Here is a 27,434-nt window from a genome sequence, read left to right on the forward strand (position 1 = left end):
ACCCGGGTTCAGTCCCTAGGTTGGGAAGATCTCCTGGAGAAGGAAATGGCAACCCACTCCAGTATTCTTGCTTGGAAAATCCCATGGACGGAGGAGCCTGTGGGCTACAGTCCACGGGGTCGCAAAGAGTCGGACACGACTGAGCAACTTCACTTTCTTTCTTTCACTCAGGTAATTAGTGATGTTGAGCATCTTTTCATGTGCCTCTTGGCCATGTGTGTATCTTCTTTAAAGAAATGTTTATTTAGATCTTCTGCCCATTTATTGATTGGGCTGTTTGTTTCCTTGGTATTGAGCCCCATGAGCTGTTTGTATATTTTGGAAATGAATCCCTTGTCGGTCACTTTGCAAATATTTTCTCCCATTATGTGGGTTGTTTTTTCATTTTGTTTATGATTTTCTTTGCTATGCCAAAGCTTATAAGTTTACTTAGGTCCTATTTGCTTATTTTTGTTTTTATTCTCATTACTCTAGGAGGTAGGTCAAAAAAGATCTTGCTATGATATTTGTCAGAGAGTGTTCTATGTTTTCCTCTAAGATTTTGATAGTACCTGGTTTTACATTTAGGCCTTTAATCCATTTTGCATTTGTTTTTGTGTATGGTGCTGGAGCATGTTCTAATTTCATTCTTATTTCCTCTTTCATATATGTGTCAGGACCAGGATAACTCCCTGATCGTATTAGGGCAGGCCCCTTTGAAGATCAGGTGGGTTGGGCGGGACACCCCGTGCTACCATCTCATTAAAAGGCCCTTCATCTCTGGACAAGTCATCAGCACATCTGACTCCAGGATTCCCTTGTGGCTCCTCCAAACGACCTTGGTTCCCACGTGGTGTCAGCTTCCGCATGCCTTTCTCTCCTGGTTTTTTGGTGCTGTTGGGGCCTCTGCTCCCCTGCTCATACCTGTCCGCTCTCCAGCACCTCTCCATGACCACTGTCCCTGAGCTGGGATGCCTCCATGGATTGACTTGCAGACTGCTTTCTCCTACCCTTCTCAGAGCCAGGCCAGGATCACTCTGCCACTCACTCATCTAGTGTCTCCCGAATCCATTGGCTCCCAGGAGAAATTTCATGGTAACAGATTATATGTGAGTTCTTTACCCTCAAACATATCAGTCTCAGCCAGAGATAGTGATGCCATAAAGGAATCCATTTGTTTGTTCAGCATATGTTTACCATATACCTCCTGGAGCTAGACTTAACAGCTAATAAGATAGCTGTTGTCTCTGGCCTTCCAGAACTAATTGTCCCTGAAAAACATAGCCATGGACACAAGCAGTTATGCATTAGAGCAGGGCTAGATGGGGGAAGGAACTGGGCTCCGTGGGTGTTCAGAGGGGATCAAGAGTCTTCAATTCCTTAGAATTTTAAAAAGGTAAATTGACTTTGATTTGCTTCGTTTACTTTGTCTTCTTATTCTCCAGTTTATGGCATATGTTTTTCAAGTTTTGTCATGAAGTCAAGTGGAGCTGGGGCAGTTCCTTCAAAATTTTTTAGCCAAAAAAAAAAAAATCAAAATTTGTTGCCTTAAATTACCAGGCTCTTTCAAGCAAGAATATTTTGACCATAAAAAAATAATGCTGAAACTATTTTATTCTATAAAGCTCTTTTCACCAGCCTGCTTCATTTAATATCCTTGGTAAACGCACATGTAAAAACAAAGTTTCGAAGTGTGTTATGTTACTCAATAAAAACTATAAAGAAAACCATTTTTTAAGCAATTCTTTGTGCTTTAAATATTCTGTTTAGATCCTGGAGAAAAAGAAATATTTCAGCAGAACTGGAGATATTTTTTGTAGGTAAAAAAGCTGAAAATGAGAAAGGAGAAAAAGTAGGAAAAGACAAACTACAAAAACAGAAAGCTATGGGATTCCTTGTTCATTTTGAATGTCTATCTCTCTCTATTAATCAAAAGATGGAATTTCCTCACCTCTCCTTCCCTTCAAGTTTTAACACATACAGTCCCAGGATTCAGGATATTAAAGTTCTAGGAGAATTCTCAGTAGCATCCCTGTGTGTCTGCCCACTTTCATTCCCTCGCCTGTGAAATGGGCATTGTATCACTCACCTCACAGTGTTGTCGTGAGAGTCACATAAGATACTCCATGTATGTAGATGGCTCTGTAAAATCATGACGTGCTTAACTCATAAGGCATAGTTCCCGGTGGGTCTCTCTAACCTGGAGCTATTCTTTCTCACTGGTCTAATGCAGACATTTAAATCCACAATCAGAACATGAGTGTGTGCTAAATGAAAATGCAAGAAGCCAAATAAATGCCATGGACAAAAAAGAGATGCTGGAGACTCGGATAAGATTTTACATTAGATAGAGCAACGCAAGTGTGACCAGATCACAAATCAATGAGTTTGTCTGAGCCGAGGTAAAGAGCGTTAAGTTATAAATAAAAGGAGCGACTAAACAGAGTGCCCACCAGAGGCCAGAAGCTGTCAACACAGGTCAGAACAAAATGTCAGGCTAATAAAACAGGAGTTCCAGGCTCTGAGGAACGAAGGATGAGCCCATGACGCTGCTGATGAGAAAGCTCCAGGAAAGGTTGAAACAGATTAGAGTTGTCAGTGGTACTCTGGGTTTGTGCCGGCTCGACACTAAGGTCTCCAGGAGAAGAGGGACAGGGAGCAATCAGACCACCCATCCTCAATGCTAGCAAACTAGCAATGTTGAGGAGCCAATTATTGCAGATGTCTGAAGATGAGTCGGATCTCTTGGCCTGTGGTTTCATTGGATGTCCTACCTTTTTCTGTGCTGGGGGCCAGGCGACAGCTGAGAGCCATCTTTCCTTCCAACAGGACTTGGTCTACGTTGGCCTCAGGATGACCCTGAACCCAGACACCCTGGGACACCATGCTAGGGGATTCAGTTCACAAGCTATCTGGCTCCCCAGACTGCAAAGAACTTCTTTACATGTGTGAAATACTAACCTGAACTTTCCACATTAGGGCAGAAGGGCTTTTTCTCTAGACAAAAGTAGATGCTGAATGCCCAGTTCAAATGCACACATGGCACCCAATTTAATAACATATAGTAAAAAGAAAATAAGTCTGCATCAAGTTCTAACGCTTGTCCTAATAGTCTGCTGTGTTCTCACCCTAACTTCGAAGCATATGTGTTTCAGGCAAATGAATTCCTGCTGTACAATTAAATACTTTGTGTGATGCTCTGTCCTAAAGGTACCAAGTACTAATGTCTGTGTTTTCTACTGTGCTTTTTACCCAATAAGACTACATACAATGAAACTCATAGCACGATATGAAATATCAGTATGTCTTTCATTTGATTACTGCTGAGGACTCAGCACACCCTTGAATGAATCCCAGTCTTTCTCAAAGCAATCAGCTGACCAAAGTCAAGGCTGCTTCTCCAACCATAAAATAATTATAATAATGAGTGTTTGGAGAACATTTGCTCAGCACCAGGGGCTTTAATGCATTATCTCATCTGATCTTCAGAAGAGCCTTTGAGGTAAGTCTTATCATCATTCCCATTTTATAGATTAGAAACTGAAGCTCACCTGTAATAAGTGGTAGAACAGAAACGCAAAACCTGATGTGTTGATCTGCAACGTTCCTATTTGTTTCTATGACTCCATCCAACACTCCTACACTAGTTTTCTATATTTTTATATATAAATACCACAAATATATCATATGAAGGGTGCGGAGAGAGGGAGAAGGAAGGGAGAGAAAGAGATTTGTAATGAGCAATTTGATTATCTAGGATGGCTATAATCATTTGAAGACCTTAAGGAAGAAAAAGTTCTTAGAACATGAATTCCACTAGGTCAGATTCCAAGAAAGCATTCTCGTTTAATCTCTGTTGATGTTTCTTCCTTCATATCCTGTTCCAGCCACTGCCTCCAGTCTCTCCCTAAAGAATATTAACTCAGAAACATAGTCTTTCTGGAATGCTCACCAAGCTTCCATTACTTTGCTGAGAGCTACTCGTGTGTGCCAGGGGAAGATGCTACCTGTTAATATTCTATCTTTATTTCAGTAACTGGCTCAATTTGAACACATTTTTTCCCCAATTATGTTGCTGCTTGGATGTCCCATTTCTTTCGTCATGTTTCTTGTTTTACTGCTCACTGTCCTTTCCTCAGTGCCCCAACTGGGCTTCAGCAGAGCAGTGTCCCCTGAGCAGTGATGGCTCCATGTAACTTACATAAACACTGATTATTCTCAACAGTTATGTGGTGTTTTCAGCTTTATATGATTCCACAAATGGTTGCTAAAAACACATAGTGTTCCATTAAGAAGCAATAAATGTATTCCTTAATAGTGTGTATATCTAATATGTCTTGTAAATTGAACTAGAGATTTAAATCAGTAATGAGCCTAGGGCTTAGCACTGGTCCTGTTTAGGACCTATCCCAGCTGTCTCACAGCTTGACTCTCAGCAGAGATAATGAGAAGGAAAAAAAAAAAATCAATACAGTTCCAGCCAGGTCTTTTGCATCAGCAAAGTTTGTAATTCACCCAGGTATGTGCTAGAGTTCAGATGGAGCAGAGAGACCCAACACGCCACTTCCCATGTCTCCACGAGCTTGGAGGTCCAAATGACTTTCCTTCCTTCTTCAGAGAACCAGGTCCTGGCTTCCTGTTCTGCAGTAAACATCATCTTACACTAATACAAGATTGGTTCTTTTGTGAGCACACAGAGTCCTAACCACTGGACCACCAGGGAATTCCCAGGTCACAACGGATCATTTGCCCCCTTAACCTGGTTCTCTGGCTACTGTGCTCCCTACAATGCGAATCTCAAGGTCAGATTCCTTAGAACAGCCAGTGGAGTTACTTGCTCGCACATGAAGTGTCCCAGAAATATCTCCCACTGTGGCTTACCCTGCAGGACCCTTCCTGGACGCTCTGGTTACCCTCACCCCCTGATTCTGCTGTGTTCTCACTCACATCCTGCTTAATCCACTGCAAAGTAAGAACTTTTAAGTTGTAACATATTTACTCAGTATCATCTAGGTTAAATAACATTTATTTTGATGTAACACATTCTCAATCTTTTGGTTATTGAACTATGGGTGTTCACTGTCATCATTGTTAATTTTGCTAAGTTTCTAATTTCCAGTGCAACCACATGTCTGCTACCCAGCTATTCCGCAGTCCTGAAATCTGGGGCATGGTGAGGGGGGGAGCAGCCAGTCCTTTAATCCTGAAATAAAATTGTAATAAATTGAGCACCACCCTCATATTCTAAGGCAATTCCAGTACCTCCTGGAATTGTGCCTGCTTTAGAAAGCAGTTTGATGAAAATATGAAAAAATTATATTCCCTTCATCTCCTCTTTCAAATCCCCGTGACAACTGTGATAGTGGGTTTAATAGGGTTTCTAGCAATTCCTTTTCTCCTGAAACCTCAGAACGTGCCTTTATTAGGAAGTAGGGTCTTTGCAGGTGTAGTTAAGCTAAGATGAGGTCATACTGGATTCTGGTGGGCCCTGAAGCCAGCGATGGACATCTTGATAAGAAGAGAATGCCATAGAGACACAGTGAAGACCACGTGGAGACAGAGACAAGGATTAGAGTGATCTGGTTACAAGCCAAACAATGCTAAGACTTGCTGAAGCCATGAGAAACTTAAGACAAAGAAGGATAGATTCTCCCCAGAGGCTTCAAAGAAAACAAGGCTCTGCCACCATCTTGATTTCAGACTTCTGCCCTCCAGTACTGCAAGAATAAAGTTCTGTTGTTTTAAGCTGCACAGTTTGTGACCATTTACTATTGTTCAGTTCAGTTCAGTCTCTCAGTCGTGTCCGACTCTTGGCAACCCCATGAACCACAACATGCCAGGCCTCCCTGTCTATCAGTAACTCCCGGAGTTTACCCAAACCCATGTCCATCAAGTTGGTGATGCCATCCAGCCATCTCATCCTCTGTTGTCCCCTTCTCCTCCTGCCCTAAATCTTTCCCAGCATCAGGGTCTTTTCCAATGAGTCAGCTCTTCACATCAGGTGGCCAAATATTGGAGTTTCAGCTTCAACACCCGTCCTTCCAATGAATACCCAGGACTGATTTCCTTTAGGATGGATTGGTTGGATCTCCTTGCAGTCCAAGGGACTCTCAAAAATCTTCTCCAACACCAAAGTTCAAAAGCATCAATTCTTTGGCACTCAGCTTTCTTTATAGTCCAACTCTCACATCCATACATGACCACTGGAAAAACCATAGCCTTGACTAGACGGAACTTTGTTGGCAAGGTAATGTCTCTGCTTTTGAATATGCTGTCTGGGTTGGTCATTGACTATAGTAGCCTGAGGAAACTCACACACCCACACATCTTTGTTGTTGCTTCCCCCCCCGACATCTCTCATTCCAACAATGACCACCACATGTCTCCCTTCATTTGAAAATGTTCCCTAATTCTACCTGGGGATGTAAGAGAATTTTACTGAAGAATCATGCCTAACAGGAAATGTGAGCAGAAAAGTCTACAACTTCAAGCTGAGCCTTGAACTTGACTCTGTTGAAAACCAACTAGATTAGACACCAAATTTTCCTCACTGGCCGCTATCCTCAGATTCTACCCTCCAGCCAAAAAACTTTACACACCCCTGCTCAGCTGGGATCTTCTCCCTCCTGTTTCTCCTCTTTACTTTGTTTTGGGATTTCCAGAATACTTGTTTCCTTCAACTTCCAGATCAAGATTCAAAATCTGTTAAAGTATTTTTCCAAGAAATTCAACATATTTCTGCAGACATCTGATATCCATTGTAAAAGAAAAATTAATCTGTCAATTGAAGGAAGAAATGGAAAATTTCATTTGAGCCAAATTTGAGGATGATAGCTTGGGAAGAGCATCTCAGAGAGCTCCATTAGAAGTCAAGGCCCAGTTGTGTAAGTTTTTGAGACAGAGGATGTATATCAAATGATGTTATTATTGATAGTTTACATAATCCAAATCTTCAGGTCATCGTGCTAGGTCATGTGACCCCTTACAAGCTCTAGAGGGAATGTTATATTTAAGGAATTGTCTTGATGCTAGGACACTGTTGCTGTTTATTGTTGAGCAGGTCTTTCTGCTGATGGTTGAGATCTGGTTGATACATAATGCAGATATACAGTGAACATTAGGGGCAGAAGAGGCCAAAGGGCAGAAAAAATTTTATGTTTAAATTTTTTGATCTTGCCATAAAGTATGAATTTTATTTCACACCAGATTGTGCCTTTCATAGTTAAGTACTTCACTAGACTAATTATCTTAAAAAAATAAATCAGGTCCCTTTCCAGAGGAATTTTGTTATATTACAAGGACTTCTGGGTCAACTTGCAACTAGACTTTTACAAAAAACTTTTGCTACATTTGGAGCTCAGATACAATAATTACCATTGGGTAATAAATTTAACCCTAAATTGTAATTCCACTAAATAATTTAAAGTAAAGAAAGCATGACAATAAGGCAAGCAATATCATAATACTTGAAATGAAATAACTACACTCCTCAAGTCATTTTAACCTCCATTCTTTTCTTCCACTCAAGTAGCAGTGCCGGATACATGCAGGGATGCCTCAGAATTCACATTCTTCTTGACTTTTCTTTTCAAATTACAATTTTGAAAGCTGGAGCTTGTTGCAGGAAAGGAAGTGGGGTGCAAGAGGATGGTCACATCTGGGGTCTCAGGCGAGTCCCTGGGACGGTGCCTAGTGTGGGTTCTTGGCTTCCCTCAGGAAAGAATTCAAGAGTCACAAGTAAAAGATGGCTAATTCAGGAAGTTATACACTCCATAGATAGAGTCTGGACCATCTCAGAAGGTAAGAGGCCCTAAAATACGGGGTGGTTAGTTTTTATAGGCTAATGAGTGGGAGTATTATTCCAACTATTTTGGGGATGGAGTGGAGATTTCCAGGAATTGGGGCACTGCCCACTTTAGCCTTTTTATGGCTGTGCTTAGAACTGTCCTGGTGTCTGTAGCTTTCCGATGTATTATAATGAGTGCATAATGAGGCTGAAGGTCTAGTGGAAGTTCACTTGTGCACCATTTTAGACCTAGTTGGTGCTAACCAGTTCATGCTGTGTCCTCAACATCTCTGTCATTCTTTTAAAGGTTGTGCCCTGCTGCCTTCCTGTTCTATGCTATGCAGATTCTTAATATTTTTTCCTAACTTTCAAGAAAAGACTTACATATGAAGCATTTCTATAATTTATTTTGGGCTCATGGATGGCTCCATCAGTAGCACTGTGAACATGAGACTTAAAATAGATTTCTTTAGTTGTTTGTCAGTTGCTTCATTTGCTATTATTTTCTCCCATTCTGAAGGCTGTCTTTTCACCTTGCTAATAGTTTCCTTTGTTGTGCAGAAGCTTTTAAGGTTAATTAGGTCCCATTTGTTTATTTTTGCTTTTATTTCCAATATTCTGGGAGGTGGGTCATAGAGGATCCTGCTGTGATGTATGTCGGAGAGTGTTTTGCCTATGTTCTCCTCTAGGAGTTTTATAGTTTCTGGTCTTATGTTTAGATCTTTAATCCATTTTGAGTTTATTTTTGCGTATGGTGTTAGAAAGTGTTCTAGTTTCATTCTTTTACAAGTGGTTGACCAGATTTCCCAGCACCACTTGTTAAAGAGATTGTCTTTAATCCATTGTATATTCTTGCCTCCTTTGTCAAAGATAAGGTGTCCATATGTGCGTGGATTTATCTCTGGGCTTTCTATTTTGTTCCATTGATCTATATTTCTGTCTTTGTGCCAGTACCATACTGTCTTGATAACTGTGGCTTTGTAGTAGAGCCTGAAGTCAGGTAGGTTGATTCCTCCAGTTCCATTCTTCTTTCTCAGGATCGCTTTGGCTATTCGATGTTTTTTGTATTTCCATACAAATTGTGAAGTTATTTGTTCTAGCTCTGTGAAGAATACTGTTGGTAGCTTGATAGGGATTGCATTGAATCTATAAATTGCTTTGGGTAGTATACTCATTTTCACTATATTGATTCTTCCAATCCATGAACATGGTATATTTCTCCATCTATAAGTGTCCTCTTTGATTTCTTTCACCAGTGTTTTATAGTTTTCTATATATAGGTCTTTAGTTTCTTTAGGTAGATATATTCCTAAGTATTTTATTCTTTCCGTTGCAATGGTGAATGGAATTGAATAATAGCAAATGAAGCAACTGACAAACAACTAATCTCAAAAATATACAAGCAACTCCTATAGCTCAACTCCAGAAACATAAATGACCCAATCAAAAAATGGGCCAAAGAACTAAATAGACATTTCTCCAAAGAAGACATACAGATGGCTAACAAACACATGAAAAGATGCTCAACATCACTCATTATCAGAGAAATGCAAATCAAAACCACTATGAGGTACCATTTCACACCAGTCAGAATGGCTGCGATCCAAAAGTCTACAAATAATAAATGCTGGAGAGGGTGTGGAGAAAAGGGAACCCTCTTACACTGTTGGTGGGAATGCAAACTAGTACAGCCACTATGGAGAACAGTGTGGAGATTCCTTAAAAAACTGGAAATAGAACTGCCTTATGATTCAGCAATCCCTCTGCTGGGCATACACACTGAGGAAACCAGAAGGGAAAGAGACACGTGTACCCCAATGTTCATCGCAGCACTGTTTATAATAGCCAGGACATGGAAGCAACCTAGATGCCCATCAGCAGATGAATGGATAAGAAAGCAGTGGTACATATACACAATGGAGTATTACTCAGCCATTAGAAAGAATACATTTCAATCAGTTCTAATGAGGTGGATGAAACTGGAGCCTGTTATACAGAGTGAAGTAAGCCAGAAGGAAAAACACCAATACAGTATACTAATGCATATATATGGAATTTAGAAAGATGGTAACAATAACCCTGTGTACGAGACAGCAAAAGAGACACTGATGTATAGAACAGTCTTATGGACTGTGGGAGAGGGAGAGGGTGGGAAGATTTGGGAGAATGGCATTGAAACATGTAAAATATCATGTATGAAACGAGATGCCAGTCCAGGTTCGATGCACGATACTGGATGCTTGGGGCTAGTGCACTGGGACAACCCAGAGGGATGGTATGGGGAGGGAGGAGGGAGGAGGGTTCATGGGGAACACATGTATACCTGTGGTGGATTCATTTTGATATTTGGCAAAACTAATACAAATATGTAAAGTTTAAAAATAAAATTAAAAAAATAGATTTCTTTAAATAAAATAGATTTCAAATATAAAGACAGGAAGAAAGAACATTTACAACAAATAGCTGGTACATAATCATGTATACACCACCTGCATTTTAGAGGTGTTGTCTTTCTACCATACTGACTGCACATATTTTTTTTTTTTTTAAGAAGTATGCTAACTTGCACAGTTGAAGTTCCATTTATGCTTGCCTGTCTTGTTTTCTAGGTTAAATTTCCATCATGGAGTTACATGTTTGTTTCCATTCATGCTTCTGTATATTTGCTACATATGTATGTTTGCATAAATGGGAGATGGTATTATTTTCTGTTTTATATAAAAAACATTATACAAGATGTCTCATTCTAAGCTTGTTCTTTTCCTCAGTTTTATGAATTTTGGCTTTATTTGAGTAATAGACCCTTTCAAACAGTAAGGACATTAGTGAATATCTGGCCACCACTTATTTTAATTAATCCTAATTTTAAAAATATTATAATTTCAGAAAATAAGAAAAAGATTTTATATTCAATTCCTGTCCCCTATACAAAATTACTGTCAATATTCTTGGATACTTCCTTCTAGTCTTTTTAAATATCAACTTTTTGGCATAGTAAAATAAAATATTAATATCACTTAATTTTATATTACCATTTTTTTCATTTTCTACATTATTCCTTTGACAGTTATGTTTAATGCCTCTAAAACTATCCATCTAATGTATATACTATAATTAATTTAGCTATTCCTTTATTCCAGATATTTAATTTAGTTGTTTTACTTCTTCCTTTAAAAATAAGCCTTCAATAAACAAACAGACAAAAAAACCAACAATGGCCACTGAACTTGTTAACTTGCACTAATTTGAAGTTATTTTCTCAGATTAAAAAACCTTCTTCTGTAAATTACTTGCTCGTTATTTTTTTGTTTGATACCTTATGATTATAGACCTATGAATGAGCTATTTGTATAATAAGTATTTCACATATTGTTTTTATCTTTCTTACAGACTTCTAAAAATATACAAAAATTATCAGTACTCTACTCTTCCTTCCAACCCTAGGAAATAAGTATAATAAGACTGCCTTTAGAAAATTAAACCACAGTGGATCAGAGCAGAGATATGTAAAATCCCCTAACCTGATGAAATATATTAACATATAGAAAGAAAAATGTGTTAAGCAAAAGAGCATGGGCCAATCCCAGAGGCAAAATCTCACTGCTATGCCTCATTGTAAATTAATAAATTAATTAAACGAATAATTCACTGATTGTGATTTGACTTCTTGCACAGATTGCCCACAGAGAGAAAATGGCCTTGTCAAGTAGTTAAAAATATTTCTGTTTTTTGAAGCAATTACATTTCTGGTTGTAAATTGAATTGCCATTTAGTCCCAAGATTCTGTTTAACATTAGTCTGCCACTAAGAGATAAATCCGCTAAACCTACAAAATCAGGCTTTGGAATTTGTGAGGCTTCTGACCAAACCCTCCCACCAGACCATTCCACATTAAAGGGCTCTTAGTGGACAACCATGTGGTTTTTTTTCCTGTAATAGGACTCTTTTTTTAAATCAACCTTCCCTGCGCAATTTCCTTTACTGCTCTGCACAGAGAAACAACATTCTCTCTAGAGACGGATGACATACTAAATTCTATTCCTTTCAGTGTTTGGTATTTTAAACATTTGCCGATTTAATCCACTCAGGTAATAGAGATCACCTATCAAGAGGAGCTCAAAATTAATTCATTCATTTATACCATCACGCTTCATCAAGTGATATTTGGTCAGGTATTGAAAAGATAACTGGAAGGATGTCAGTTCGGGGGCGAAAATAAACCAGTTTTCAGTGCTTTGTAGGTCAGTAGTGCTGTGCTTCCAGGTAGCTCAAACAGTAAAGACTCTGCCTGCAATGTGAGAGACCTGGGTTCAATCCATGGGTGGGGAAGACCCCATGGAGAGGGAAATGGCAATCCATTCCAGTGTTCTTGCCTGGAGAATCCCATGGACAGAGGAGCCTAGTGAGCTACAGTCCATGGGTGGCAAAGAGTCAGATAAGATGAGCGACTAACACTTTCAGTGCTGTGCGAGCTTGAGAAGGGTACCTATCAAAACTGGGTGCTGGGGGTGAAGAAATGGGAGGTGTTGGTGGGGGCTGGGAGGAGGAGAGGGTGTGGGGGAATCGAGGCACCAAAGCCCCAGGAATAAAGGAGGGAAGGCTTATTTGGAAATGTGAGTAATTATGTAACTGAAGTTAAAGAAGCAAGAAAGGAGGGGCAAAGAGGTTTCCAAAGCATTAAACTGGAAAAGTAAGTAGAGATTAATTATAGCTTTATTGGTTCCAGGGGTCACGTGGCAGGTTTTTCCCTACTGAAATCCGCTATCATACTAGTCTTGTGTTTTCAATTATACCAGGGGTTGCCAAGCTTTTTCAGAAAAGAACCAGCTAGTAAATATTTTTGGTTTGAATGCCAGAAAGTCTCTGTTAGACTATTTAACTCTGCTGTGTAGTCTGAAAGCAAACCTACATCATATGTAAACAAACAGGCATGGATGCATTCCACTAAAGCTTTCAGTTGAGTTCAGTTAGGTCACACAGTCATGTTTGATTCTGTGCAGCCCCATGGACTGCAGCACACCAGGCTTCCCTGTCCATCACCAACTCACTGAACTTGCTCAAAGTCCTGTCCATCGAGTCAGTGATGCCATCCCAACCAACTCATCCTCTGTCATCCCCTTCCCCTCCTACATTCAATCTTTCCTAGCATCAGGGTCTTTTCCAATGAATCAGCTCTTCTCAGGTGGCCAAAGTATCGCAGTTTCAGCTTTAGAATCAGTCTTTCCAATGCATATTCAGGACAGATTTCATTTAGGATGGACTGCTTGGATCTCCTTGGAGTCCAAAGTGCTCTCAAGAGTCTTCTCCAACACCACAGTTCAAAAGCATCAATTCTTCAGTGCTCAGCTTTCTTTATAGTCCAACTCTCACATCCATACATGACTACTGGAAAAACCATACCTTTGAATAGATGGACTGTTGTTGGCAAAGTAATATCTCTGCTTTTTAATATGCTGTCTAGGTTGGTCATACCTTTGCTTCCAAGGTGCAATTGTCTTTTAATTATAGGGCTGCAGTCACAATCCACAGTGATTTTGGAGCCCAAGAAAATAAAGTCTCTCACTGTTTCCATTGCTTCCCCATCTATTTGCCATGAAGTGATGGGACCGGATGCCATGATCTTCGTTTTCTAAATGTTGAGTTTTAAGCCAACTTGTTAACTCTCCTCTTTCACTTTAATCAAGAGGCTCTTTTGTTCTTCTTTGCTTTCTGCCATATGGGTGGTGTCATCTGCATCTCTGAAGTTATTGATATTTCTCCTGGCCATCTTGATTCCACGTTGTGCTTCTTCCAGCCCAGCATTTCACATGATGTTCTCTGCATAGAAGTTAAATAAGCAGGGTGACAATATACAGCCTTGACATACTCCTTTCCCAATTTGGAACCAGTCTGTTTTTCCATGTCTGGTTCTAACTGTTGGCTCTTGACCTGCATACCAATTTCTCAGAAGGCAGGTAAGGTGGTCTGGTATTCCAGTCTCTGGAATTTTCCACAGTTTGTTGTGATCCACACAGTCAAAGGCTTTAGCGTAGTCAATAAAACAGAAGTAGATATTTCTCTGGAACTCTCTCCTTTTTCTATTATCCAATGGATGTTGGCAATTTGATCTCTGGTCCCTCTGCCTTTTCTAAATCCAGCTTGAACACCTGGAAGTTCTTGGTTCACATATTGTTGAAGCCTTGCTTGGAGAATTTTGAGGTTTATTTAGTAAATAAACTAAAGCTTTATTTACAAAATAAACAGAAAACTAGGATTGGCTTAAGGGCCATATTTTACTCATTACTGGTCTCCATGAGCCTCTTCAAGATCCATCATGCTTGGAAATAACAAAAGTCAAATATATTCCTTCTGAAACCATAGGGTAAGCTTTGTCTGTCTACAAAAATTCTACCTATTGGGCTGAAAGCTCCTCTTTGAGAAGGTTAAGTATTAAATAAGAAAGTAGTTAAAAAATTAATAAGTAAGGTGTTTAATAGTATGATAATATATTCAAGTACTCTCACCTTAAAATGTAAATCTCAAAATTTTCAAAACTTGTAAAAATAAAAACTTTAGATTTATATTTCATTTTGAAGAATAAACTCAAACTGTGTACCTCAGATTGGAACTTGAACCCATGTGCTGGAATTTGAACCCTGCCAAAACCCACAGTACCTGGTTTCAGGACCTAATGAAGCTCAGGTTCTCGATGTATCATTGTAAAAAGAATTTAGTGAGTGACAAAGTGATAGGTAAGAAGTGGATTTACTCAGATTCAGAGATCCACACCACAGAGAGCGTGTGGGCCATCACAGAGGGCAAATTCCTATATGAAATGTGGCGTGTTTAGTTTTTATAGGCTGGGCAATTTCATATGCTAATGAGTGGGAAGATTAGTTGATGGTCTCTGAGCAGAAAAATCCATTGCAATCATTTGGGTCTTTTGCATATTTTCCTGGGTATGTTCAGCCTTTTTGGCCATATCCGTATTTTAAAAAACTGAATAAGCCAATTAGAGCAAATGATTCACTGGAGTCTGAGGCCCAGAAGGTGCTTTCTGAATTTTGTGCCTGATGTCTGGGGCAGACTGGGCTATGAAATACATAGCCAAGGGTCTTGTCCCTCAGGGGAGGAGGGATCCATATTTGTATACTTCCTAAAAGTCTCCAATACTTTGGCCACCTGATGCAAAGAACTGACTCATTGGAAAAGGCCCTGATGCTTGGAAATATTGAAGGCAGGAGAAGGGGATGACAGAGGATGAGATGGTTGGATGGCATCACCAACTCAATGGACTTGAGTTTGAGGAAGCTTCAGGAGCTGGTGATGGACAGGGAAGCCTGGTGTGCTACAGTCCAAGGGGTCACAAACAGTTGGACACAACTGAGCGACTGAACTGAGCTGAATTGAACTAAAAGTCTCCTAAAAGTGGAGAGTTCTGACAAGACGTGGTCCACTGGAGAAGGGAATGGTAAACCACTTTGGTATTTTTGCCTTGAGAACCCCATAAACAGTATGATAGGGGGGAAAAAAAGGATACTGAAAGATGGACTCCCCAGGTTGGTAGGTGCACAGTACGCTACTGGAGAATAGTGGAAAAATAACTCCAGAAAGAATGACGAGAGCGAGCCAAAGAAAAAACAACACCCAGCAGTAGGTGTGACTGGCGATGGACGTAAGTCCCATGTGGTAAAGAGCAAACTGCCTAGGAACCTGGAATGGCAGGTCCATGAATCAAAGTAAATTGGAAGTGAGCAAACAGGAGATGGCAAGAGTGAACATCGACATTTTAGGAATCAGTGAACTAATACGGACAGGAATGTGTGAATTTAACTCAGATGACCATTATATCTACTACTGTGGGCAGGAATCCCTTAGAAGAAATGGAGTAGCCTTCATAGTCAACAAAAAAGTCTGAAATGCAGTTATTGGATGCAATCTCAAACATGACAGAATGATCTCTGTTCATTTCCAAAGCAAGCCATTCAGTACCACAGGAATCCAAGTCCATGCCCCGAACAGTAATGCTGAAGAAGCTAAGTTCTATGAACACCTACAAGACCTTCTAGAACTAACACTCAAAAAAGATGTCCTTTTCATATAGGGGACTGGATTGCAAAAGTACGAAGTAAAGAGATACCTGGAGTAACGGGCAAATTTGGCCTTGGAATAAAAATGAAGCAGGGCAAAGGCTAATCAAGTTTTTCCAAGAGAACACACTGGTCATAGTAAATACACTCTTCCAACAACACAAGAGAAGCCTCTACACATGGAGATCACCCGATGGTCAATACCAAAATCAGATTGACTATATTCTTTGCAGTCAAAGATGGAGAAGCTCCTTAAAGTCAGCAAAACAAGACCAGGAGCTGACTGTGGCTCAGATCATGAACTCTTTATTGCCAAAATCAGAGATAAATTGAAGTAGGGAAAATGACTAGACCATTCAGGTATGACCTAAATCAAATCCCTTATGATTATTCACTGGAAGTGACAAATAGATTCAAGGGATTAGATCCGATAAAGTGCCTGAAGAACTATGGACAGAGGTTCATGATACTGTGCAGGGGCACTGATCAACACCATCCCCAGAAAAAGAAAAGCAAAAAGGCAAAATTGTTGTCTGAGGAAGCCTTACAAATAACTGAGAAAAGAAGAGAAGGGAAAGGCAAAGGAGAAACGGAAAGATATACCCATCTGAATGCAGAGTTCCAAAGAATAGCAAGGAGAGATAAGAAAGCCTTGCTCAGCATTCAATGCAAAGAAATAGAGGAAAACAACAGAATGGGAAAGACTAGAGATCTCTTCAGGAAAATTAGAGATACTAATGGAATGTTTCATGCAAAGATGGGCTCCATAAGAGACAGAAACAGTATGGACCTAACAGAAGCAGAAGATACTAAGAGGTGGCAAGAATACACAGAAGAACTGTACAAAAAAGATCTTCATGACTCAGATAACCACGATGGTGTGATCACTCACCTACAGCCAGACGTCCTGGAATGTGAAGTCAAGTGGGCCTGAGGAATCATCACTATGGTCAAAGTGAGTGGAGGTGATGGAATTCCAGTCGAGCTATTTCAAATCCTAAAAGATGATGCTGTGAAAGTGATGCACTCACTATGTCAGCAAATTGGAAAACTCAGCAGTGACCACAGGACTGGAAAAGGTCAGTTTTCATTCCAATCTCAAAGAAGGCAATGCCAAAGAATGTTCAAACTACCACACAATTGCACTCATCTCACACACTAGCAGAGTAATGCTTAAAATTCTCCAAGTCAGGCTTCAACAATACATGAACCATAAACTTCCAGATATTCAACCTGGATTTAGAAAAGGCAGAGGGACCAGAGACCAAATTGCAAACATCTGTTGGATCAACAAAAAGGCAAGAGAGTTCCAGAAAAACATCTACTTCTGCTTTATTGACAATGCCAAAGCCTTTGACTCTGGATCACAACAAACTGTGGAATATTCTGAAAGAGATGGGAATACCAGACCACCTGACCTGCCTCTTGAGAAACATGTATGCAGGTCAGGAAGCAACAGTTAGAATTGAACATGGGATAATAGACTGGTTCCAAATAGGAAAAGGAGTACATCAAGGCTGTATATTGTCACCCTGCTTATTTAACTTATATGCAGAGTACATCATGAGAAATGCTGGGCTGGAGGAAGGACAAGCTGGAATCAAGATTGCCAGGAGATATATCAATAACCTTAGATATGCAGATGACACAACATTTATGGCAGAATGTGAAGGGGAACTAAAGAGCCTCTTGATAAAAGTGAAAGAGGAGAGTGAAAAAGTTGGCTTAAAGCTCAACATTCAGAAAACTAAGATCATGGCATCCGGTCCCATCACTTCATGGCAAGAAGATGTGGAAACAGTGTCAGACTTTATTTTGGGGGGCTCCAAAATCACTGCAGATGGTGACTGCAGCCATGAAATTAAAAGACACTTACTCCTTGGAAGGAAAGTTATGACCAACCTAGACAGCATATTAAAAAGTGGAGACATTACTTTGCCTATAAAAGTCCATCTCGTCAAGGCTATGGTTTTTCCAGTAGTCATTTATGATGTGAGAGTTGGACTATAAAGAAAGCCGAGCACCAAAGAATTGATGCTTTTGAACTGTAGTGTTGGAGAAGACTCTTGAGAGTCCCTTGGACTTCAAGAAGATCCAACCAGTCCATCCTAAAGGAGATCAGGCCTGGGTGTTCGTTGGAAGGACTGATGTTGAAGCTGAAACTCCAATACTTTGACCACCTGATGTGAAGAGCTGACTCTTGAAAAGACCCTGATGCTGGGAAAGATTGAGGGCAGGAGGAGAAGGGGACAACAGAGGTGAGATGGTTGGATGGTATCACCGACTCAATGGACATGAGTTTGGGTAAACTCCAGGAGATGGTGATGTACAGGGAGGCCTGGCATGCTGTGGTTTGTGGGGTCACAAAGATTCAGACACGACTGATTGACTGAACTGAACTGAACTGCTTCTTGGAAGAAATGCTATGAGCAACCTAGACAGCATATTAGAAAGCAGAGACATTACTTTGCTAGCAAAGATCCATCTAGTCAAAGCTATGGTTTTCCAGTAGTCATGTATGGATGTGAGACTTGGACTGTAAAGAAAGCTGAGGGCTGAAGAATTGATACTTTTGAACTGTGTTGTTGGAGAAGACTTTTTAAGAGTCCCTTGGACTGCAAGGAGATCCAACCAGTCCATTCTAAATGAAATCTATCCTGAATATTGATTGGAAGGACTGATTCTGAAGCTGAAACAGAAATACTTTGGCCACCTGATGTGAAGAGCTGACTCTTTTGAAAAGACCCTGATGCTGGGAAAGATTGAAGGTGGGAGGAGAAGGGGACAACAGAGGATGAGATGGTTGGATAGCATCCCTGACTCAATGGACGTGAGTTTGTGTAAGTTCCGGGAGTTTGTGATGGACAGGGAAGCCTGACATGCTGCAGTCCACAGGGTTGTAAAGAGTTGGACATGACTGAGTGACTGAACTGAACTGAAAAGTCTCCACTTATCTCCTTTGGAATACTGCAGGATTTTCTGCACAAATGTGGCATGGTTCATTTTATAGGCTTGGTAATTTCATATGCTAATGAGTGGGAAAATTATTCCAACTATTTTTCGGAAATGGTAGAGATTTCCAAGAAATCAGCCACTACCCACTCCTTAGTCTTTTGACAGTGCCTTGGAACTGTCATGGTGCCTCTGGGTGTGACATTTAGCTTGCTGATTGATGATCAAGGTCTAATTAAAGCCGACTTTGTCTGCCATCTTGAAGCCATTTGATACTAATCGGTTTATGTTGTGTCCTTGGTCTATGTCCAATAGCTAAGTTGGTAAAGAATCCTCCTGCAGTGCAGGAAACCCCAGTTTAATTCAGGAGGATCTGCTGGAGAAGGGCTAGTCTACCAACTCCAGTATCCTTGGGCTCCCCTTGTGGCCCGGCTGGTAAAGAATCCTCCTGCAAGGGGGGAGACCTGAGTTCAATCCCTGGGTTGGGAAGATCCCCTGGAGAAGGAAAAGGTTACTCACTCTAGTATTCTGGGCTGGAGAATTCCATGGACTGCATAGTCCATGGGGCCACAAAGAGTCAGACACAACTGAATGAGTTTTACTGGGCTATGTCATTCTTTCCAAAGTTGTGCCCTGCCCCTTTCCCTCCTGTTACAAAACCAAGCTTCATAATAACCTCAAAAATACTTGAGTCTTGAGGACAGGATATATGCTTTATTCAAATAATTCATAGAACCAAAGAAAATGCCTGGCACAAAGAAGTTGTGTTTAGATGTGTTTAAGTAAAAGAGAAAATATCATGTACTCTTTCTTAACAGTTGGAGAATTTGGTACTGGAGGTTAAACTGTCTAATAGCTCACATGAACAGAGTCAGAGGAAGAGGCAGAATCCAGATTATCTAACTCTTGCATTTTTAATTTCAGTTACACTCTACAGTCAGGGATATGAAAAAGAACACAAGGCTAAACATACAGTACAATTAGTGATCATAAATACACCAAGGTTATTAAAATGTTTTATGAACTGGGCTTACTGTCTTTGCTCAAAACTCACCTTCCACAGGAAATGCCCCTCTCCTTCCCCCATTTCAAGAATGCCATGTGAACACAACTGACCATGTCTTTGGCCAAAGCTGTTGAGTCCATAGATGGGAATCTCATCCAAACTAGGCCATCAGAGGACTTTGTATTTTAGAACTGTCTGTAAGAAAGAGAATGTAAAATATAAATTTAAGAGTTGATAACAGACATGTTCACTGAAGAACAAAGATATCCAGCTGGCAATTAAAGAAAAGAATGAAGCAACATAACAGAGACTCTTGGATAACAGTTGGAGAGAGTCCTGAGCAGGTTCACGTCTTGATTTAGCTGGTCCAGATGCCTGACTACTCTCGCATCACTGAGTTCTGAGAGAATCCTGTGGTCTTTGACATGGGGAGTTCTTCCCATTTTGATTTGTGTTTCTGTTTTTAGCCAATTACAAAGTAATAACTAATACAGAGGGTCATGAAGTGGGCACATAGTGTTTATCTGTGTTTCTGTGATTTGACTCTAGAAAAAATATCTACATTTAATAAAGTTAAGAAGGGAATTAAGATAGTGACCCAGAAAAAAAAATCATAAAAATTACTCTTCTGAAATCTTAAGTACAAGGCAAAAGTTTCCCAATTAGGAAAAAAAAAAAAAAAAAAAAAACCTGACTAATTATATTAGTGTGATGCTAAGGCATTATTTCAGAGAAGGCAATGGCACACCACACCAGTACACTTGCCTGGAAAATCCCATGGATGGAGGAGCCTGGTGTGCTGCAGTCTATAGGATCGCTAAGAGTTGGACACGACTGAGCATCTTCACTTTCACTTTTCACTTTCATGTATTGGAGAAGGAAATGGCAACCCACTTCAGTGTTCTTGCCTGAGAATCCCAGGGACAGGGGAGCCTGGTGGGCTGCCGTCTATGGGGTTGCAAAGAGTCAGACACGACTGAAGTGACTTAGCAGTAGCAGCAGCAAGACATTATTTACATCCACATTCATAGAAAATTCTGATTACCATCTTATAGAGAAACATGCTGTGATTGAGGCACTTCAAAATGATAAAATGAACTTTTTTCCAAAACAGAGTAGTTGCATGTGTGATACTGACACTTGAATGAATCTGTTGACCTGCTTCTTTTCATTCTATTAGTTCAGAGATGATCAGGGATCATCAAAGTGTGATCAGCTATCAGCAATTGATTTATAACTCAAAATATTTAAGTGAGAGATAAGCATAGGCATATCCAAACGTATTTGGCAGTAAGGAATTAAACCTCCCTTAAACACCTACAAGCACAGGGAATTTGGAAGAAATCTACAAGCCATCCTTTTTGAAATAAATGAGGTCAAAGGATTGAATACAAGCATCAATAGTTGTTTCTTATATAACGTGCTTTCTCTTTAAAATGTATAAGGTGAACTTTAGGTTAGTGTTTCTCGAAGTATGGAACCTAATAGCATCAGCGTCACTTGGGAACTCGTTTTTTTTTTTTTTAATGTGGACCACTTGTTAAAGACTTTATTGCATTGTTACAATATTACTTCTGTATTATGGTTTTGTTTTGTTTGGTTTGTTTTTTTGGACTGCAAGGTATGTGGGATCTGAGCTCCCCAACCACAGATCGAACCCACACCCACTGCATGGGAAAAGGAAGTCTTAACCACTGGACCACTGGGGAAGTCCCTGGGAATTTGTGAAAAGCACAGATTGTTGGGTTCTACTAAAAACCTACTGCATCAGAAACTCTGGGTGTGAGACCAACAGTCTTTGAGCCCCCCTCCTCATATTTATACACTGAAACCCTAATGGGATGGTATTTGAAGGTAGACTTTTAAGGAGCTAATTAGGTTTAAGTGAGGTCAGGAGTAGGGTCGCTGTCATGGGATTCAGTTCAGTTCAGTTGCTCAGTCATGTCAGACTCTTTGCAGTTCCATGGACTGTAGCACGCCAGGCTTCCCTGTCTATCACCAACTCCCAGAGTTTGCTCAAACTCATGTCCATTGAGTTGGTGATGCCAACAACCATCTCATCCTCTGTCATCCCCTTCTCCTAACTTCAATCTTTACCAGCATCAAGGCCTTTTCTAATGAGTCAGTTCTGCATATCAGATGGCCAAAGTATTGGAGCTTCAGCTTCAGCATCAGTCCTTCCAATGAATATTCAGGATTGAGCTCCTTTAGGATTGACTGGTTGGATCTCCTTGCAGTCTAAGGGACTCTCAAGAGTCTTCTCCAAACCACAGTTGAAAAGCATCAATTATTTGGCACTCAGCTTTCTTTATGGTTCAACTCTCACATTCATACATGACTACTGGAAAAACCATAGCTTTGACTAGATGGACCTTTGTTGGCAAAGTAATGTCCCTGCTTTTTAGTATGCTGTCAGGTTTGTCATAGTCTTTCTTCCAAGGAACAAGCTGCTTTTAATTTCATTGCTGCAGTCACCATCCACAGTGATTTTGGAGCCCAAGAAAATAGTCTCTCACTATTTCCATTGCTTCCCCATCTTTTTGCCATGAAGTGATGGGACTGGATGCCATGATCTTAGTTTTCTGAATGTTGAGTTTTAAGCCAGCTTTTTAATTCTCCTCTTTCACTTTTCATCAAGAGGCTCTTTAGTTACTCTTTGCTTTCTGCCATACAGGTGGTATCATCTGCATATCTGAGGTTATTGATATTTCTCTTGGCAGTCTTGATTCCAGCTTGTGCTTCATCCAGCCTGGCATTTTGCATGATGTACTCTGCATATAAGTTAAATAAACAGGGTGACAATATATAGCCTTGATATACTCCTTTCCCAATTTGGAACCAGTCCCTTCTTCCATGTCTGGTTCTAACTGTTGCTTCTTGACCTGCATACTGGTTTCTCCAGAGGCAGGTTAGGTAGTCTGGCATTCCTGTCTCTTGAAGAATTTTCCACAGTTTGTTGTGATCCACCCAGTCAAAGGCTTTAGCATAGCGAAGCAGAAGTAGATTTTTTTCTGGAACTCTCTTGCTTTTTCAATGATCCAACAGATGTTGGCAATTTGATCTCTGGTTCTTCTGCCTTTTCTAAATCCAGCTTGAACATCTGGAAGTTCTTGGTTCATGTACAGTTGAAGCCTGGCTTGGAGAATTTTAAGCATTACTTTGCTAGTGTGTGAGATGAGTGCAGTTGGTGGTAGTTTGAACCTTCTTTGGCATTGCCCTTCACTGTGACTGGAATGAAAACTGACCTTTTACAGTCCTGTGGCCACTGATGAATTTTCCAAATTTGCTAGCATACTGAGTGCAGCACTTTCACAGCATCATCTTTTAGGGTTTGACATAGCTCAACTGGAATTCCGTCACCTCCACTAGCTTTGTTCATAGTGATGCTTCCTAAGGCTCACTTGACTTTGCACACCAGGGTATCTGGCTCTAGGTGAGTGATCACACCATCATGATTATCTGAGTCATTAAGATCTTTTTAGTGTAGTTTTCCCTGTATTCTTGCCACCTCTTCTTAATATCTTCTGCCTCTGTTAGGTCCATACCATTTCTGGTCCTTTATTGAGCCCATCTTTGCATGAAATGTTCCCTTGGTATCTCTAATTTTCCTGAAGAAATTTTCCTGGTATCTCTAGTCTTTCCCATTCTACTGTTTTCCTCTATTAGTAGTATTACAAGAAGAGACCAGAGACCTATTCTCTACTTCTTTTTTTACATACACTGAGGAAAGGCCACCTGAGCACAGCAGACAAGAGGCAGCTGGCTGCAAGAAGCTGGCTAAACCCAATCCTGAATCTGCCATCACCTTGTTTTTTGGACTTTCCAGCTTCCAGAACTGTGAGAAATTAATATTGCTTAACCCATCAGTCCATGGTATATTTGTTGTAGCAGCCTGAGCTAAGACAAACTAAAGTTTGAGACCCACTGATCCAGGACAAGCCGGGTTCCTTAATGGCATTTTCAGAGATGTAAGGAGAAAAGTGATGTATGGATGTGAGAGTTGGACTATAAAAAAAGCTGAGCACAGAATTGATGCTTTTGAACTGTGGTGTTGGAGAAGACTCTTGAAGAGTCCCTTGGACTGCAAGGAGATCCAACCAGTCCATTCTGAAGGAGATCAGCCCTGGGTGTTCATTGGAAGGACTGATGTGAAGCTGAAACTGCAATACTTTGGTCACCTGATGTGAAGAGCTGACTCATTTGAAAAGACCCTGATGCTGGGAAAGATTGAGGGCAGGAGGAGAAGGGGACAACAGAGGATGAATTGGTTGGATGGCATCACCGACTCAATGGACATGGGTTTGGGTGGACTCCGGGAGTTGGTGATGGACAGGGAGGCCTGGCGTGCTGCCTTTCATGGGGTCGCAGAGTTGCACACGACTGAGCAACTGAAATGAACTGAAGTGGGTAAGAACCCACAATGAGAACACTTCTGTACACTTATTTGGGCAGTAAGGCAAGCTCATAAAATCACGTGTTTGAATGTGACATCTGTTTTTTCATAGAATCATGGTAAACATGTTGTGTTTAAGTATTTCTGACTTGTGTAAAATTTAAACACTTGGGAGTGGCAGTAGTTAACTATTACATGACTCTAGCATTTTAAAACTTTACACAATCTGCTGCTGGATCAGTTCCTATTTCTTAGGCATTTACAGTGAACAATTGGGTTACTCAGTAATTGGAAGTTTGAATACTGCAATAGCAAGCTATTTTCCTTTTAAAAAATGTTAATGCTTATAATTCACATTTATTGAGTGAAAAAGGGCTTATGCACCTGGGCATTATTGCATAAATTCATTATTTAGCACTGAATAGCATTTTGGAAGAATCAAGAAAATAATTGTAATACTACATTTAATTTGTTTGCTTTTCCTGTTTCTGAGTGGCTCAGTCAGGCTTGTAGGAAACGGCTTATTTTCCTTTACACATTGTTGGATTAACTGTTCCAACAAAATTTACTGAAATTAAAAAAAAAAGTTACTCTTTCTTTAGGTAACTGAGTTCTGAAAACCCATAACCTAAAATTCCATTTTCACATTACAGAGATACTTTTGTTGTAACAGTTACATTGTGCTTTTTTATAATATGATGTCCTTCAAACTTGTATTTGAAAAGATATATTTAAGTAGAATTGTGTTTAATTCATTGGCTTTTTTAATTATTAGAGAATATTGTTATTTTTATTTAGCACTAAATATATTTTAAAAGTTATTTTCTGTCTTTTCTGTTTCCTCATTTTTAGCCAAATATTCTTAAGCAAAAACTTACTAGAATAGTATAGGTTATTTAAAGAAATTTTCTAACTCTAACTGAAACTTTTTATAATACTAATTACCCACTTTATTTGCCTGTTCTTGGGTTTGAAATGTATATGTTGCTTTTAAAGAAGGCAAAAAGAGACACTTTAATTGCTGCACAGGATCAAGATTTTATAAAAGTTTACAGCATGTATGGCAATTTTACTTACTTAGGCACTGCAGAGCAAAATTACTTTTACTATTATAGACATGGTATGTTTCTTCCCAAAGTGTACTTTTTAGCAATTTCTCAAAATAAAAATTATCTGATCCCGGTCTCATTAATCCTTTTACAAAACAAGATAAACACTTTGGGATAAAATCCAGGGACCTTGTAACAAGGAAGAGCCTTGCTGTTTCCAGATCAGTGTTGTCACTATAGTTATTTTGTTCATCTTGGTGAAGAATGGAATATTTGGCCTATTTTATGTTTATGATATTATAAAATATCATAAAATCTCTATAACATTAACAGACTTGTGGCTGTTAAATTTTAAAGTTACTGGAAGAGATTCACAAGAAAGAAGAGCTTTCTTCTTCAGATTTGACTGCTAGTACAGTGTTTGCAATTAAAGTCTTTACCAATAGGTGGGGCTAGAAAATTTAATACTTATTCCAATAATTGAACTTACTGGAAAAAATGTGCTTTTTTTCTTTTAAGAGAAAGCATTATAAAGCAGTATGTGCATATATAAAAAATTAAACCCTGTTTATTTCTGTTACAGGACAATCTAATACAGTCCGACTGGTGGGTGGCAGCGGCCCTCACGAAGGCAGAGTGGAGATTTTTCACGAAGGCCAGTGGGGTACGGTGTGTGACGACCGCTGGGAACTGCGTGGAGGACTGGTCGTCTGCAGGAGCTTGGGATACAAAGGTGTTCAAAGTGTGCATAAGCGAGCTTATTTTGGAAAAGGTAATTTTTTTTTTTTTTTTTAATGAAATGTAAGCATTCTCCCGGAGAAGGCAATGGCACCCCACTCCAGTACTCTTGCCTGGAAAATACTATGGATGGAGGAGCCTGATTGGCTGCATGCAGTCCATGGGGTCGCTAAGAGTCAGACATGACTGAGCGACTTCACTTTCACTTTTCACTTTCATGCATTGGAGAAGGAAATGGCAACCCACTCCAGTGTTCTTGCCTGGAGAATCCCAGGGACTGGGGAGCCTGGTGGGCTGCCGTCTCTGGGGTCGCACAGAGTCGGACATGACTGAAGCGACTTAGCAGCAGCAGCAGCAGCAAGCATTCTCCAATACGTATAATCAAGTCGAGACAGGAACATATAGAAAAGGAAGTAGAATTTTTTTTTACAGGCCTTTCCTAGAAAGTAGGAATGAAAAGAGATTTAAGGAAAAGACATATGCTTTTAGACACCTTTTAATGTCTACATATCCTTTAGACTGAATTGGTTAGTGGAAAATGTAACAGAGGAAATGCGGGAAATGATCGGCAAAGCAGACCAGAAAGCAGTCAGTTACAGAGAAGGCCTGACTTCCTGGGACACTCACTGACCTCTCTGGGTCTTGTGGGCAATGCCTTGTGTTCCCCTATTCTCTCTTCTGTGGAACTGAGGCGGGGCGGGGTACGGGTTTCTGCATTTAGCCCCCAGCCACCACGCCCTGCAAGTTGCTTCAGTCCTGTCCGACTCTCTGCGAACCCATGGACTGTAGCCCGCCAGGCTCCTCTGTCCATGGAATTCTCCAGGTAAGAATACTGAAGTGGGTTTCCATTTCCTTCTCCAGAAAGGGCAGTAGAAACTCTAAAAGAAAAAGGAGCAATTATACGAGCTCTCTATGCCTGCCAGTTATGACTTCTCCTCTAAGGACTGTGATGGGAAATAGGGAATGGAAAGGTTACTTTCCCCTCTATGTGAGGTTGAATTGCGTAGTTCTTTTGCTACATGTAAATTTGTGTATTTTCATCTGATGACTTGGTAACATGTTTTATGAATGTATTGAAAGACCTTGGGAGAAAATTTGCAGGGGGTAAAACATTTGAAAGTTTACCCATGGTATTTTTACTACCTCATTTTTTCCCCCTACACTGGCATCTTATATTAGGTTTTATGTATAATTAAACATATATAAGTTCTGAAGGACAGGTTAGAAGAAAGTAGCCATATATAAATAAACTAGAATTTTAAAGTCAGTGTTTCCTCTTTATTTATTCTTCTGTCCATATGTGATAAGTAACTAGTGTCTCTGAAGTTGATGGTGACCAAAAAAGAGAGAAAGATCTGACCACCTTCTTCTTGCATTAGTTATTCTTCTAGGGAGGTACTGGCAATAGAGATTGTATGCAGAATTATAGACATAACATAACAGCATTACCAGGTATGTAATA

General features: G+C 40.0%; 1 protein-coding gene across 4 annotated transcripts in view; it reads left to right on the forward strand.

Annotated features, from left to right (window-relative positions):
- MSR1 (macrophage scavenger receptor 1) overlaps positions 1–27,434 on the forward strand; it is an 80,730-nt gene that overhangs the window by 40,240 nt on the left and 13,056 nt on the right. For 2 of the 4 annotated variants that reach the window (XM_019953580.2, XM_070781295.1), the window contains exon 9: positions 25,818–26,006. In XM_019953580.2, coding sequence (XP_019809139.1) covers positions 25,818–26,006 — 189 coding nt within the window. Of the gene's footprint in view, positions 1–656; positions 5,731–7,695; positions 7,880–25,817; positions 26,007–27,434 lie in introns of those variants that run through there. The other 2 variants (XM_070781296.1, XM_019953581.2) reach the window with 2 other exon arrangements.

Source organism: Bos indicus, chromosome 27 (assembly GCF_029378745.1).
Source record: "Bos indicus isolate NIAB-ARS_2022 breed Sahiwal x Tharparkar chromosome 27, NIAB-ARS_B.indTharparkar_mat_pri_1.0, whole genome shotgun sequence".
NCBI lineage: Eukaryota > Metazoa > Chordata > Mammalia > Artiodactyla > Bovidae > Bos > Bos indicus.